The 16,346-nt window shown below is 59.2% G+C and overlaps 1 protein-coding gene across 1 annotated transcript; it reads left to right on the plus strand.

Annotated features, from left to right (window-relative positions):
- The first annotated feature begins 5,685 nt into the window (after positions 1 to 5,685).
- LOC147027450 (uncharacterized) lies at positions 5,686 to 7,909 on the plus strand. The gene has a single exon (XM_085876475.1). It carries the CDS (start codon positions 6,432 to 6,434, stop codon positions 7,824 to 7,826), a length of 1,395 nt encoding a protein of 464 aa, XP_085732601.1. The 5' UTR covers positions 5,686 to 6,431; the 3' UTR covers positions 7,827 to 7,909.
- The last annotated feature ends 8,437 nt before the right edge of the window (positions 7,910 to 16,346 follow it).

Here is a 16,346-nt window from a genome sequence, read left to right on the forward strand (position 1 = left end):
GGTATTCTAAGATGCATTACTCTGAATGCTTGTTACTCCATCAGGAACAACCCATTCATTCTACTTCTTCATCAAACTATTTTCCTTTTCTCTTTGACAAGTCTTATTTCCCAAAATAACTTCACTCCTAATCGCTGAATTCATCCACCCTCCTCTTTCACTTTCAGCCAAATTTCCCTCCATGCCTTCAACCAAAAACATTCTCACCACCACCCGATCCATGAAGTGTGTCGCAGGTTAACCAGCCTGGGAATCCTGAGGCGTCCATTTTATAGAGGTTGTATGCACACGACATTAATTTGCCCTTCACATAAATTCAGGGTTTCCCCTTCTTCATTTATGCCTCCATGTCAATACCCTCCCCCCTCTTCCTGCCCTCCATTCCCTCCCTCCTGGCTTCCTCCCACTACACAACCTCGACTCCTTGCTCTTTTCCACATCCTTATGTCCTATCAGCAACTCCTCTTCCCCTGTCCATAACTGTGTGGACCTCAAACCTCCGAGGTCTCCGCTCCAACCTGATATTTCTCAAGCTAGCCTGTTGCCGCCAAACTGGGCATCATCTATTTAATAGAATCCTTTCTCCCACAGGACGTCCCTGACTATTGTCTCCTCTGGTTTGATCGATCTGAACCCCATCCTGGCAGTGGAGTTGCCTTGTACAGTACACCAAATACTGCATTTCTCACTTTCTGTGAGAAATGGAGTTCTCCTAAACCTGCTCTTACTGCTCTTACACCTACTAAACCACAGGAGTCTCTCTGGCTGCGACTTCCCCTCCACTCCCATGCCATGTTTGCTCTGTGTTGTACCGTCCTCCCAACTGTGATGATTCCATCAACATTTCTCTCAGACAACATGGACCAACTTTTAACCACTCATCCCAACTCTCTCTCACCAGCCATGGCACTTTAGCAAAGGACTTCTGTGACTCCATGGGTCTGAATCATTCTGTAAATTTTCCAACTCGGATTTCTCCCAATGGCAAATCTTCCCTCAAGGAAATTGGCAGGGACTGCAAGCGGCCATTGCACTTCAGGACTGATCTCGTATATCTACCACCCCTGATATTAACTCATCCTGGGAATTCTTCCACAGAAATCTGCTCTCCCTCACGTATAGATTAATCCCATCTCATCTTCAGTTGTCGTACCCATCCATACTCATCCTTACACTGAATTATGCGGTGAGGCAGATGCCTTTAAACAACTTGCATTCTCTTCCTGTAAGGCAAATCCAACTAATGACAACCTCATATCATTCCACAAAGCCCGCAATAAGTGTGTGTCCACTCTCATGAGAGTCAGAAAACAACATGTGTCTGATCTCAAGAATGAGCTTTCAAACTTGTCTCCCCTCCTCTAAAACCTGGTAGTGCCTTGCTTAGTACGTCTCTGGTGTACGCTCTCCCCATCCACCCCTTCCCTCTCTTCAAATGGCACCACAGCCAACTCTACTTGTGAGAAGGCCGAATTCCTCAATTCTGTGTTGGCTTCCAAATATTGTGTCCCAACCCCTCGGTCTCGGTGCCCATCCTTCGCTGTCATACCCAACTGCTCCTGGACTCTGTGTCTTTTGCACCTGAGAAGGTGGAGAAGTTTGTCAACCCTCGACTCTGATTCTGCTACTGTACTGGACTGCATCAACTCATTCGTCCTAAATTCCTGTTCTGCTGATTTTGCATTTCCTTTTTCTGCGATTTTCACCCTATCATTTGCCCGAGGTTGTCTTCCATCGAGTTGGAAGTCAGCCAGTCACTACATTACATAAACAGTGCAAAAACAGTTCCCACGAACTCCAAACCTTTCAGCTTACTTCCAGTCATGAGCAAGACCTTGGAATCTATCATCACAGTTGCCATAAAATCATTGCTTTTCTTCAACAACCTCATCTCAGATAATCAATTTGTATTCAGACAAGATCACCACCTTGGACATGCTGCTTCTACTCACCCAACAATTATGGAGGCCCTCAATGTGAGATAAGATCAGGGCCACCTCTGGACATATCTCGAGCATTTGCTGCAGTCTGACATCCTGCCTAACTCTTCAAACCCTCTGCCTATGGCATCCAAGACTAACTCCACACATGGGTTACTGACTTCCTCAACATGTGTCTCTCAACGGAATCGTCTCCTTGTCAAGGCTGAAGTGCCCTAAGGCAATGTTCTGGGCCGAGTCCTATTTCTAATCTTTATAAATGATCTCTCTGACTCTCTGGAAAATCCTGTTTATCTGTTTGCTGATGACTCCACCTTTGCCTCTCATCCTTCTGACAGACACAGGGCAACCTCTTCCCTCTCTTCAGACCACCTGCTGGTCACAAACCGTTCAAACACTTGGAACATGTCTTTCAATCCTGAAAAATCCCACACACACTCACTTTCTCTCTCCAAAAAGACCGTACCACAAACCCTGCCATCTACTTTCTCAACAACTCTCTTGAAAATGTTCAGTCATTCAAACTCCTGGGTCTCACTCTCAGCCATGATCTCTCTTGGGCAAGCCACATTTCAAAGTTGGCCTCCAAAGCCAGATGCCAACTGGGCATCCTCTGTCATGCAAAGTCCTTCCTTGGCACACCCGAACTTCTGTCCACTGACAAGGTCTTTTCACAGATTGAAGTATTGCTTTCCCCTCTGGTCTGGCACCCCTGCCTCACACATTGCTCAGCTTGGTGCTGTGGATACCAAGGCCTTCAAGATCATTGGAATTTGCCAATGAAGCTGACTCCATGGGCCCATGACTTCACCACTGCCAACAGATTGGTGGTTCCTCTGTCTTCCACTGCTTGCTTTCTTTGTCTTGCACCTTCTGACCTCTCCGCTCTCCATGTGATGTCTCCCCCCCCCACCCCCCAACACCCAGGTATCTATCTATAGGACACATGGGGTCCACCAGAAATCCCATTCTTGTGAAAAAAAAAACAATCCAGAACCACTGCTCACCTCCACTCATTTGTTCCTCTTTTTCCCGCATTCTCTTCAATCCCACTCTTCCCTCCAGGTCTTCAAGTCAGCTGTTCACCACCATCTCAGGTCATCCCCCATCCAAAATAATGATATTTTCTACGACTGTTAAACCATCCCCACCCCTCCCCAAATTTTGCTAATGTATCCACATTGGCCACACTTTGCGTTCTCTCTGACCCCTCATCGTGACCTGCATCCATTGTTTGTCCATCTCAGTCTACTTTCTCCCACCACCTTGCTGTGCTGGTGTTTCCCCATTTCTTCTGCTGTTCCCTTTGTGATGTTATCTCCTGATTCATTATGTGTTCTGGCTCTTCCACGAGCCTTGACTGAATTAAAAAAAAAATAGCGCTAACCCATGCTCGCCCACGCTCACTCGCCTTCGCTCGCTCACCCACGCTCACTCGCTTGCTCGCTCACCCACACTCGCTCGCTCACCCGCATTTGCTCGCGCATACTCACCCACGCTCGCTTGCTCGCTCGCTTGCCCACGCTCGCTCGCCCACACTAGCTCGCCCACGCTCACTCACTCACCCGCATTCACTCGCTCACCCACGCTCACTCGCCCACACTCGCTCACCCGCATTCACTAGCCCGCGCTCACTCTCGCCCACCCGCGCTCGCTCACCCGCCCGCCCATGCTCGCTCGCCCACCCGCGTGCGCTCGCTCACCCGCTCGCCTTTGCTCGCCCACCCGTGCTCGCCCCCTCACTCACTCGCATTCACTCGCCCATGCTTGCTCGCTCGCCTGTGCTCGCCCACCCACGCTCGCCCAGCCTCAATCGCTCACCCACCCTCACTCGCCCACCCTTCCTCGCTCGCATGCATTTGCTCGCTTGCCTGTGCTCACCCACCCACGCTCGCCCACCCTCACTACCTCGCCCACGCTCGCTCACCCGCACTCCCTCGCCCACCCGTGCTCGTTCACCTTCGCTCACCAGCTCACTTGCCCACGCTCGCTCACTTGCCCACACTCGCTCAACCATGCTCGCCCACACACGCTCACTCGCCCACCCGCATTCACTTGCTCGCACTCGCTCGCTCAACCACGCGCTCGATCGTTCGCCCACCCGCATTCACTCGCTCACTTGCCCTCGCTCACTCAACCGCTCGCCCATCCGCATGCACTCTCCCACCCTCGGTCACCCACGGTTGCTCAACCACGCTCACTCGCTCACACTCGCACGCTCACCCGCATTCACTTGCTCACACTCGCTCACTCGCCCACACTCGCTCGCCCTCACTCGACCGTGCTCGCCCACCCTCGCTCGCCAACCCGAATTCACCAGCTCGTTCGCCCACGCATGCTCACGCTCATTTGCTCGCTCGCTCGCCCGTGCTCACTGGCCCACCCTCGCCCATACTCGCTCGCCCACACCCTCACCCGCATTCACTCGCCCGCTTCCTCACCGACACTCGCTCACCCGCATTCACTCGCCTACCCTCGCTCACTCGCTCAATCACCCACACTTCCTCACCCGTGCTCGCTCATCTGCATTCACTCGCTCGCTCATCTGCATTCACTCGCTCGCTCATCCGCATTCACTCGCTCGCTCGCCCACGCTTGCCCGCCCGCCCGCGCTCGCTCGCCCATGCACGCCCGTGCTCACTCACCCGTGCGCACTCGCCCACGCACACACGCTCGCTCGCTCACCCGTATTCACTTGCCCACGCTCGCTCGCTCTCGCACGCTGGCCCGGCCTCACCCACACTCGCTTGCCCACCCACGCTCGCTCACTCTCGCTGGCTGGCCCATCCTCGCTCGCCCTCGCCCATGCTCGCTCACCCATCCGCGCTCGCTGACTCTCGCTCTCCCTCGCTGGCCCGCCCTTGCCCACGCTCGTCCACTCTCGCTCGGTGGCCCGCTCGCGCTCGCCCACACTCACTCGCCCCCGCTCGCTCACCCGCATTCACTCGCTCGCCCACCCACATTCACTCGCTCGCCCATGCTCACCAACGCTCACTCGCTCGCCCTCGCCCACACTCGCTTGCACAGCCTCACTCGCCAACCCGGATTCACTCGCTCGCCCACACTCACTCGCTCGTGCTCGCTCGCTCGCCCACCCTTGCTTGCTCTCGCCCGTGCTCGCCCACCCATACTTACCCGTGCTCATTCGCTTGCTCGCCCACGCTAGCTCGCGCTCGCTCACCTGCGCTCGTGCTCGCCCACAATCACTCGCCTGCACTCACTCACCTGCATGCACTCGCTCGCCCATGTGCGCTTACCCACACTCGCTCGCTCAACCGCTCCCCCATGCTCACTTCGCTCGCCCGCACTTGCTCGCTCACCCATGCTCGTCCATGCTCGCTCACCCGCGCTCCCACGTTCGCTCGCCCGTGCTGGCTCACTCACTCGCTCGCTCACTCGCGCTCCCATGCTCGCTCGCCCGCCCGCGCTTGCTCACTCACCTGCATTCCATCGCTCCTGCGCCCGCATTCACTCGCCCGCGCACTCACCCGCATTCGCTCGCTCGCCCACACTCGCTCACCCGTGCTCGCTCACACACACTTGCTCTCCCGCTCCCCCATGCTCGCTTGCCTGCTCACGCTCGCTTGCTCACCCACATTCCCACGCTCACTCGCCCACCCTCGCTCACCCACACGAGCTCACGCACACTCACTCGCTCACCCGCATTCCCTCTCTCACCCACGCTCACTCGCCCACCCTCACTCGCCCACCCTCACTCGCCCACACTAGCTCGCCCACGCTCACTCGCTCACCCGCATTCACTCGCTCACCCGCATTCACTAGCCCGCGCTCACTCGCTCACACTCGCCTATCCGGGCTCACTTGCCCACACTTGCTCGACCGCGCTCGCTCAGTCAACGACCCGCGCTCGCTCACCTGCCCACCCATGCTCGCTCGCTCTCCCGCGCTCGCCTTTGCTCACCCACCCGCGCTCGCCCCCCTCACTCACTCGCATTCACTCTCCCACACTGGCTCGCCCGCGCTTGCTCGCTCGCCTGTGCTCGCCCAGCCACGCTCGCCCACCCTCAATCACTCGCCCACCCTCAATCGCTCACCCACCCTCACTCGCATTCACTCGCCCACCCTCGCCCGCGCTTGCCTGTGCTTACTCACTCGCCCACGCTCGCTCGCCCTCGCTCATGCCATCCCTCGATCACCCTCGCTCACCCGCTCGCCCACGCTCGCTCATTTGCCCACACTCGCTCACCTGCACTTGCTCAACCACGCTCGCCCACACGCGCTCATGCGCCCACCCGCATTCACTTGCTCGCGCTCGCTCGTTCACCCACCCGCATTCACTCGCTCACTTGCCCTCGCTCGCTCACCCGCTCACCCATCCACATTCACTCTCCCACCCTCGGTCACCCACAGTTGCTCAACCATGCTCACCCGCTCGCTCGCCCACACTCGCACGCTCACACGCATTCACTTGCTCACACTCGCTCGCCCTCACTCGACCGTGCTCGCCCACCCGCGCTCGTTCGCCCACGCATGCTCACGCTCAGTTGCTCGCTCACCCACGCTCGCTCACCCGCATTCACTCGCCCGCGCTCAGTCGCCCATGCTCGCTGGCCCACCCTCGCCCACACTCACTCGCCCACACACCCTCACCCGCATTCGCTCGCCCACCCTCGCTCGCCCACACTTGCTCGCTCGCCCACACTCCCTCACCCACGCTCGCTCACCCGCATTCACTCGCCCACCCTCGCTCGTTTGCCCAGGCTCACTCGCTCGATCACCCACACTCCCTCAACCGCGCTCGCTCATCTGCATTCACTCGCCCGCGCTCGCTCATCTGCATTCACTTGCCCGCGCTCGCTCGCCCACGCATGCCCCTGCTCACCCACCCCTGCTCACTCGCCCACGCACGCTCACCCTCTCTTGCTCGCTCACCCTCGTTCGCTCACCCCTATTCACTCGCCCACGCTCGCTCACTTGCCCACCCTTGCTCGCTCTCGCACGCTGGCCCGCCCTTACCCAATGCTCACCCACCCACACTCACTCGCTCGCCCACTCTCGCTCGCCGGCCCGCTCGCACTCATCCACACTCACTCGCCCGCGCTCGCCCACCCACATTCACTCGCTCGCCCACGCTCACCAACGCTCACTCTCTCCCATTCACTCGCTCGCCCTCACCCACACTCGCTCGCACAGCCTCACTCGCCAACCCGGATTCACACGCTCGCCCACACTGACTCGCTCGTGCTCGCTCGCACGCTCACTCGCCCACAGTCGCTCGCCCTCGCCCGTACTCTTGCTCACTTGCTCGCTTGTGCTCGCCCATCCGCGCTTGCTCGCTCTCCCTTGCTGGCCCGCCCTTGCCCACGATCGTCCACCCACACTCACTCACTCACCCGCGCTCATTGGCTCGCTCGCCCGTGCTCGCCCACGCCAGCTCGCGCTCGTGGTTACCCACAATCACTCGCCTGCACTCGCTCATCCATGCTCACTCGCTCGCTCACCCGCGCTCCCTCAACCGCTCCCCCGTGCTCACAAGCTTGCCCGCACTTGCTCGCTCACCCATGCTCGCCCACGCTCGCTCGTCCACGCTCGCTCAGCCGCACTCCCACGTTCGCTTGCCCATGCTGGCTCACTCACTCGCTCGCCCACTCGTGCTCCCACGCCCGCTCGCCCTCGCTCACTCACCTGCATTCCATCGCTCCTGTGCTCACCCTCGCTCGCTCACCTGCATTCACTCGCCCGCACACTCACCCGCATTCGCTCGCTCGCCCACACTCGCTCACCCGTGCTCGCTCAGGCTCGCACACACTTGCTCGCCCGCTCCCCCACGCTCGCTCACCCGCCTGCTCGCTCACTCGCCCACACACGCTCGCTCACCCGCATACGCTCGCTCACCCGCATTCACTCGCCCGCGCTCGTCCATGATCGCTCACTCACCCGCATTCCCTCGCTCACCCACCGTTGCTCACCTGCCCACACTCGCTCGCTCACCAGTATTCGCTCGCCCACACTCGCCTACCTCGTGCTCGTGCGCTCACTCTCGTGCTCCCGTGCCAGGCGCGCCGCCTCTCATGCTCCCTCGCGCGCCACTTCTCACGCTCCCTCCTCATAGCTGCTGCCCTCTCGGTGCTGCCTTCCTTCACAGCCTCGCTCCGCTCTCATAAGGCCGCCGCTCTCTCGCGCTCAAGGCTCTCGCTGCTCTTCAGCTTACGCTATTTTTTTCCCTCAAGGGCTGCCAGCCTCCCTCCCATTGGGTTTCTCAGTTACAATTTCATCGCTATTACTTTTTCATAGGCTATTATTTTCGCCTTTCATATGCTATTAAGGATTCTTTTCTTTCATATTGCTTCTTTATATATTATTCTTCTCTCATAGTTGTTGCTACATACTTTCCTTCTCATATATTATTTTTTCCATGTTATATTATTATTATTCCCTCTCATATTGGCTATTATCCTTCTCGCTATTTTCCTTGATTCCCTTTATTATTTCATACTTTATATATTTTCAAAAGAGACATATTATTCTAGTTTCATTATTTTACTTTCATATTTCATATCTCAAGATTCGCCATTTCATCTCAATCAAGCTATATCGTCTAGTTTACATATTAGTTCATTTATTCATTGTCGCGCTCTTTCATATTTCGCTTCTCAAAACATCGCTTCGCTCATTGCCATTTCATATTCTCCTTTCATATCCCTAAGGTTTCGCTCGCTATTACTATAGCCAAGGCTATTTCTCACTTTTCATACTTTTATGCTTCTGCCATTTTCAAGGTTTCGCTGCTTTCATTATATTCGCTTTCATGCTTCCTTCGCGCGAGTTTCATTTTTCAGTTTCCTTTTTCGCGCTCGCTTTTAAGATATACGCCTTCGCTTTTCAGTATTTTGCCTCGCGCCTTGCTTTTTTCTCTCTCCTCATATTCTTCCGTCGCTTTCGTTCTCGCTCGTCTCCTCTCAGCTCCTCATAAGCTTGCCCTCGCGTCTCGCTCAAGGCTGCCGCGCTTCTCTCTCTCGGATACGCGCCAAGCCTCAGCTCCCTCGCGCCTCGCATGAGCGAGAGCTGCCACTATCCGAGAGCTCGCCGGAGCGAGCGAGGAGCTCAGAGAGCTGAGCTTCCCTCGAGAGCGAGAGTTTCTCTTTTCGCGAGCGAGAGCGTAGCCCAGAGCGCGGGAGCGAGCGAGAGCGAGAGAGCGCGGGAGCGAGCGAGAGCGAGAGAGCGCGGGAGCGAGCGAGAGCGAGAGAGCGAGCGAGAGCGAGCGCGGGAGCGCGCGGGAGCGAGCGAGAGCGAGAGAGCGCGGGAGCGAGCGAGAGCGCGGGAGCGAGCGAGAGCGAGAGAGCGCGGGAGCGAGCGAGAGCGCGGGAGCGAGCGAGAGCGAGAGAGCGCGGGAGCGAGCGAGAGAGCGCGGGAGCGAGCGAGAGCAAGAGAGCACGGGAGCGAGCGCGGGAGCGAGCGCGGGAGGGAACGAGCGCGGGAGCGAGCGGGAGCGAGCGCGGGAGCGAGCGCGGGAGGGAACGAGCGCGGGAGCGAGCGGGAGCGAGCGCGGGAGGGAACGAGCGCGGGAGCGAGCGCGGGAGGGAAAGGGCGCGGGAGCGAGCGCGGGAGGGAACGAGCGCGGGAGCGAGCGCGGGAGGGAACGAGCGCGGGAGCGAGCGCGGGAGCGAGCGCGAGCGCGGGAGCGGGCGCGGGAGCGGACGCGAGCGCGGGAGCGGGCGCGGGAGCGGACACGAGCGCGGGAGCGGGCGCGAGAGCGGGAGCGGACGCGAGCACGGGCGCGGGAGCGGGCGCGGGAGCGAGCGCGAGCGCGGGAGCGGGAGCGAGCGCGGGAGCGGGAGCGAGGGAGCGGGAGCGAGCGCGGGAGCGGGAGCGAGCGAGCGCGGGAGCGAGCGCGGGAGCGAGAGCGGGAGCGAGCGCGGGACCGGGAGCGGGAGCGAGCGCGGGACCGGGAGCGGGAGCGAGCGCGGGACCGGGAGCGGGAGCGAGCGCGGGACCGGGAGCGGGAGCGAGCGCGGGACCGGGAGCGGGAGCGAGCGCGGGACCGGGAGCGGGAGCGAGCGCGGGAGCGAGCGCGGGAGCGGGAGCGAGCGCGGGAGCGAGCGCGGGAGCGGGAGCGAGCGCGGGAGCGAGCGCGAGCGCGGGAGCGAGCGCGGGAGGGAACGAGCGCGGGAGCGGACGCGAGCGCGGGAGCGGGCGCGAGCGCGGGAGCGGGCGCGGGAGCGGGCACGGGAGCGGGCGCGAGCGCGGGAGCGGGAGCGAGCGAGCGGGCGCGAGCGCGGGAGCGAGCGAGCACGGGAGCGAGCTCGAGCGCGGGAACGGGAGCGAGCGCGAGCGAGCTCGAGCGCGGGAGCGGGAGCGAGCGCGGGAGCGGGAGCGAGCGCGGGAGCGAGCGCGGGAGCGGGAGCGGGAGCGGGAGCGAGCGCGGGAGCGAGCGCGGGCGCGGGAGCGGGAGCGAGAGCGAGCGCGGGAGCGAGCGAGAGAGAGCGCGGGAGCGAGCGCGAGCGAGCTCGAGCGCGGGAGCGAGCGCGAGCGAGCGCGAGCGCGGGAGCGGGAGCAGAAAACGCTGGCTCCAGCGAGCCGAGCGAGCTCGAGCGCCGGAGCCGGAGGCCCAGCAACCAGGCCGCGAGTGCGAGCTCGAGCGCGGGAGCGGGAGCGAGCGAGCGCGAGCGCGGGAGCGGGAGCGAGCGAGCGAGCGAGCGCGGGAGCGAGCGCGGGAGCGGGAGCGAGCGCGGGAGCGGGAGCGAGCGCGGGAGCGAGCGCGGGAGCGGGAGCGAGCGCGGGAGCGAGCGCGGGAGCGGGAGCGAGCGCGGGAGCGGGCGCGGGAGCGGGAGCGAGCGCGGGAGCGAGCGCGGGCGCGGGAGCGGGAGCGAGAGCGAGCGCGGGAGCGAGCGAGAGCGAGCGCGGGAGCGAGCGAGAGCGAGCGCGGGAGCGAGCGAGCGCGGGAGCGAGCGGGAGCGAGCGAGCGCGGGAGCGAGCGGGAGCGAGAGCGAGCGGGAGCGAGAGCGAGCGCGGGAGCGAGCGAGCGGGAGCGAGAGCGAGCGCGGGAGCGAGCGAGCGCGGGAGCGAGCGAGCGCGGGAGCGAGCGGGAGCGAGCGCGGGAGCGAGCGAGAGCGAGAGCGAGCGCGGGAGCGAGCGAGAGCGAGAGCGAGCGCGGGAGCGAGCGAGAGCGAGCGAGAGCGAGAGCGAGCGCGGGAGTGAGCGAGAGCGCGGGAGTGAGCGAGAGCGCGGGAGCGAGCGAGAGCGAGAGAGCGCGGGAGCGAGCGAGAGCGAGCTTAAATATATAGAGCCGCCAAAATAGAGCGAGCGAGAGCGAATATAGAGCGCGGGAGCCAATAGAGCGAGCGCGGGAATAATAAATAATGCGAGCGAGAGCGGCGGGAGCCGCAGCGAGAGCGAGAGAGCCGCGGGAGCGAGCGAGAGCGAGAGCTGAGCAGAGCCAGCGCGGAAAATATGAGGGGCCGCAGCGAGAGCGAGAGAGCGAGCGGGAGCGAGCGAGAGCGCGGGAGCGAGAGAGAGCACGGGGGCGAGCGAGAGCGAGAGCGAGAGAGCGAGCGCGGGAGCGAGCGAGAGCGAGAGCGAGCGCGGGAGCGAGCGAGAGCGAGAGCGAGCGCGGGAGCGAGCGAGAGTGAGAGCGAGCGCGGGAGCGAGCGAGAGCGGGAGCGAGCGAGAGCGAGAGAGAGCGAGCGCGGGAGCGAGCGAGAGCGAGAGAGCGCGGGAGCGAGCGAGAGCGAGAGAGCGCGGGAGCGAGCGCGGGAGGGAGCGAGCGCGAGGTGAGCTGACGAGCGCGAGGATGGAGCGATAGCGCGGAGCGAGCCGCGAGGCCGCGGGAGCCAGCGAGCGCTGGGAGGGAGCGCAGCGAGCGCGACGAGCGAGCGAGCGCGGGAGCGAGCGAGCGCGGGAGCGAGCGAGCGCGTTGAGCGAGCGGCGCGAGCGCGGAGCGGGGCGGGAGCGAGCTGAGCGAGCGCGAGCAACGGAGCGAGCGGAAATGCCGCGCAGCGCGAGCGCGGGAGCGAGCACGAGCGCGAGCGCGAGCGCGGGAGCGGGAGCGAGCGCGGGAGCGGGCGCGGGAGCGGGAGCGGGCGCGGGAGCGGGAGCGAGCGCGGGAGCGGGCGCGGGAGTGGGAGCGAGCGCGGGAGCGAGCGCGGGAGCGAGCGCGAGTGCGGGAGCGAGCGTGGGGAGCCGAGCGCGAGCGAGCCGCGGAGCCGGAGAGCGAGCCGCAGCGCAGCGCGGGAGCCAGCGCGGGAGCCCAGCCGTAGTGCCGCGGGAGCGAGCGCGGGAGCGAGCGGGAGCGAGCGGGCGCGAGCGCGGGAGCGGGCGGGAGCGAGCGCGGGAGCGAGCGCGAGCACGGGAGCGAGCGCGGGAGCGAGCACGAGCGCGAGCGCGAGCGCGGGAGCGGGCGCGAGCGCGGGAGCGGGAGCGAGCGCGGGAGCGGGCGCGGGAGCGGGAGCGAGCGCGGGAGCGAGCGCGGGAGCGAGCGCGGGAGCGAGCGCGGGAGCGAGCGCGGGAGCGAGCGCGGGAGCGGGAGCGAGCGCGGGCGCGAGAGGGAGCGAGCGCGGGAGCGAGCGCGGGAGCGAGCGAGGGAGCGGGAGCCACGCAGCGCGGCGCGCAGGAGCGCGAGGAGCGAGCGCGAGAGCGCAGCGTTGTGCTGGTGCGAGGGGGCGCGAGGGAGGGAGCGCGAGGGAGCAAGCGGGCTCGAGGGAGCGCGCGCGCAAGGTGAGGGAGCGAGAGGAAGCGAGGCGCGAGAGGGAGCGAGGGCGAGGGAGCGAGAGAGCGAGAGCGAGAGGGAGCGAACGAGGAAGCGAGTGAGGGGCAAGCGCAAGAGCGAGCGCGAGGGAGGGAGCGTGAGGAAGGGAGCACGAGGGAGGGGGCACGAGGGAGGGGGCACGAGGGAGGGAGCGCGAGGGAGGGAGCGCGAGGGAGCAAGCGCAAGAGGGAGGGAGCGAGAGGGAGCGAGCATGAGGGAGCGAGAGGGAGCGAGCGAGCGAGCGCGAAGGAGCGCGAGTGAGCGAGCGCGAAGGAGCGCGAGTGAGCGAGCGCGAAGGAGCGCGAGTGAGCGAGCGCGAAGGAGCGCGAGTGAGCGAGCGCGAAGGAGCGAGAGGGAGTGAGCGAGCGCGAAGGAGCGAGAGGGAGTGAGCGAGCGCGAAGGAGCGCGAGTGAGCGAGCGCGAAGGAGCGAGAGGGAGCGAGCGAGTGAGCGAGCGCGAAGGAGCGAGCACGAGCGAGCGCGAAGGAGCGAGCGCGAGCGAGCGCGAAGGAGCGAGCGCGAGCGCGAAGGAGCGCGAGGGAGCACGAGGGAGCGAGAGGGAGCGAGCGAGTGAGCGAGCGCGAAGGAGCGAGAGGGAGCGAGCGAGTGAGCGAGCGCGAAGGAGCGCGCGCGAGCGAGCGCGAAGGAGCGAGCGCGAAGGAGCGCGAGTGAGCGAGCACGAAGGAGCGCGAGGGAGCGCGAGGGAGCGAGAGGAGGAGCGAGCGCGAGGGAGCGAGAGGAGGAGCGAGCGCGAGGGAGCGCGAGTGAGCGTGAGGGAGCGAGAGGAAGAGCGAGGGAGAGCGAGCGAGCGAGAGGAAGAGCGAGGGAGAACGAGAGCGAGCACGAGGGAGCGAGGGAGCGAGCGCGCGAGAGAGCGAGTGCATGTGCGCGAGTGCGAGGGAGCGAGCGACAGAGCGAGAGCGCGAGCGCGCGAGGGAGCGAGCGACAGAGCGAGCGCGCGAGGGAGCGCGCTGGAGCGAGCACGCGAGCGCGAGGGAGCGAGCGCGAGGGAGCGCCAGGGAGCGAGCGCGAGAGGGAGCGAGCGCGAGGGAGCGAACGCGAGGGAGCGAGAGCGCGAGGGAGCGAGAGCGCAAGGGAGCGAGGGAACCATACAACGGAGCAAAATCGTTCACAAAAATCGATATTTTTATGCAATAATTAAACCTCGACAACCATTTCTTTCCTGTGTTCGGCCAGGTTGTAAAAAGATCATATGATTATCAGTAAAGAGATGCCATGCAGCCTGAGAATGAGAATACAATGTGGAAAACTTCAAAATAACACAATGTGATTCATACCCAACGCAACAAAGTTCACCAAACATCTTTTCAAACGTTTCACAACAGTTTGACAGACACCCTTTTCCAGCTGTGAGAATTGCAAATTATTTTACTGATTGCCCATTTCTTTACTGAACGCCCTCGATGAATTCCATGATGATTCGACGTTTTTGTGCCAAAAATAAACAACGGGGCAGCACAACTTTGAAGGGTGCTGTGGCATCGGGCATGAATTTATTCAAAGTTCCAACACACAATGGCCTCCGATTTTGAAAACGCCGGTGGGATCTTCAACATCCACCAGAGAATACTTGCAGATGGGAAAACCAGCTTCATATCCCTCCGAAAGATGCCACACTCAAGGCAAAATGTGCAACGCAAAGCGTCCTCATGCAGTTCATCGTCGAGTTGGGAATCGAACCCAAACTGCACAGCTCAAAGACGAGTGTGCTACATCTGAGCAAGCCTTTCAGTCCAAACTATCTGACTTGCATAACCATAAATAAATATCATCAACAAACAGAAATAAAATTTTTCAATCATGTCTTATCCCAGAATGAGTTTAAAATAAAAAATTTAAAATCAACACTCATGGAAAACTCACATGATGGAGGTGATAGAAGAAACTAAACTGACAAGAGACGATGGAACACCAGGTGAAAACGACCAAGGGAATTGGTGAACCTGAAAAGGTGAGAAAAGAGAAGGACGAATGGGGGTCGAAAATATCACAAGTGGAGATGGAGAATCCAACAGATGGATAACCAGGGAGGGATATGATGGAGTTGGACATGAGCACGAATAACCAGAAGGGACATGAGTGAGATTGGAATATGAGCGAGTGAGTCATTCCACCTCATATCACCGGAGGCCTCCCAGTTGACCCCTTCAGATTTACTTTAAACTTTCATGAAATAGCTCCCAGGTATCAAAATGAAGCTGTGTAAAATTTTAGGTCCATAGATGCCATCAACTCCGAGATATTGAGGGTTGAAAATGTGGATGTGGCCCTATTTTTATGGTCGTTACAAGCATCACAAAATGAACGGCTACTTTTAAACTCCCACAACTTTTTAAATATTAATGCTCGAGCATTGAAATTTTCAGAGATTATTCTTCTGTAACTGCTCTGTAAGAAACAAACATAAAACGGAGTATACCTCTGTTAATTTTTTGACCTGATCAGTTGAAATCCAGAAAAAAAAAATGTTTGTTTTGTATGAAGACCCAACTTTGAGACCCCATATATTTTTATTGACCCATCCCAGAAGCTTGAAATTTTTTTCAGGTAATAACTGTATGGTAGTAGTATTCAAATACATGTTTACTTTTCTTCATCAGTCATATATATATATAATACAGTCATGATCCCTCAAATATTGAAAATTTCATTTTCCCCCGAAATTCAGGTGAGGATTGCAAATATATGACAAGGTATACCACTTCAAATTGTTCACCATTGGAAAGAGCATATTCAAGTTTACAAAAGTGTCAAATATCAAAGTGGTAAAATGTTTCTATCAATATTTTTAAAATATTTGAATAAATGATGTTCTGCTAGTGCTGTGCACCTTGTGTGTGCTATTTAATGAACAGTCCTTTTACATGTAGTACATGTATATACAATGTACATACATATCATCTTCTATTAGGATACCATGAACACAATACTTTGAAATTTGAATTTGTAATTCTTTGTTTCTCATTTGTAAATAGCAAGAGCTTAACTCATCTGGCTGGGGCTAAAAATAGAACTCAGGAATAGTGGCTGATCTGCTGATGTCAGCAGTGTATATAGTTACATTCAAGGGAGGACATTTGTTGGGTTCCTTTGGTCCATGTGTTGAAAGTTATTGATGCTCGCCTATTGCAAAAACGTTTGAATTTGCCTTATTCAAGCCTTTTTTTTACAACAAATTACTATTCTCATGCAAAAACGCATGCTTTTCCTCAAATAATGTGCAGTTTAGACTGTACAAAGCAAATCAACACATTTTACACAAGAAACATCATTCATGCAAAAACGGTATAATTTTAAAATACAAGCGTTTTTAACAACACATTTGTCGTTGACTCCGTTTTTGGTCGAAATCCCTACTCAAATGAAGAAACACATGTTTTCATTAAATAGTGTGTATGTAATCTTGTTCTATCCAAAACAATACATTCATGCAAAAACGGTCTAATTTGCGTTATACAAGCATTTTTTTAACAACTAATTAGCTGGTTTGACCCCATTTTTTGCTCTAAATTACTGTACTAATGCAGAACCACATGATTTTAATCAAATAGTGTGCATTTCAGCTTGTACTGAGGAAAACAACTCGTTTTACAAAAGAAACCTTATTCAAGCAAAAACGGTCTAAGTTGCCGAATAGACCAAGATATTGTGTTGATAAAATTGCTTCTGGGGCTTTTTTTT

Source organism: Eptatretus burgeri, chromosome 4 (genome assembly GCF_056783735.1).
Source record: "Eptatretus burgeri isolate ZD-2024b chromosome 4, Ebu_testis_v1, whole genome shotgun sequence".
In the NCBI taxonomy this organism is placed as follows: Eukaryota; Metazoa; Chordata; class Myxini; order Myxiniformes; family Myxinidae; genus Eptatretus; species Eptatretus burgeri.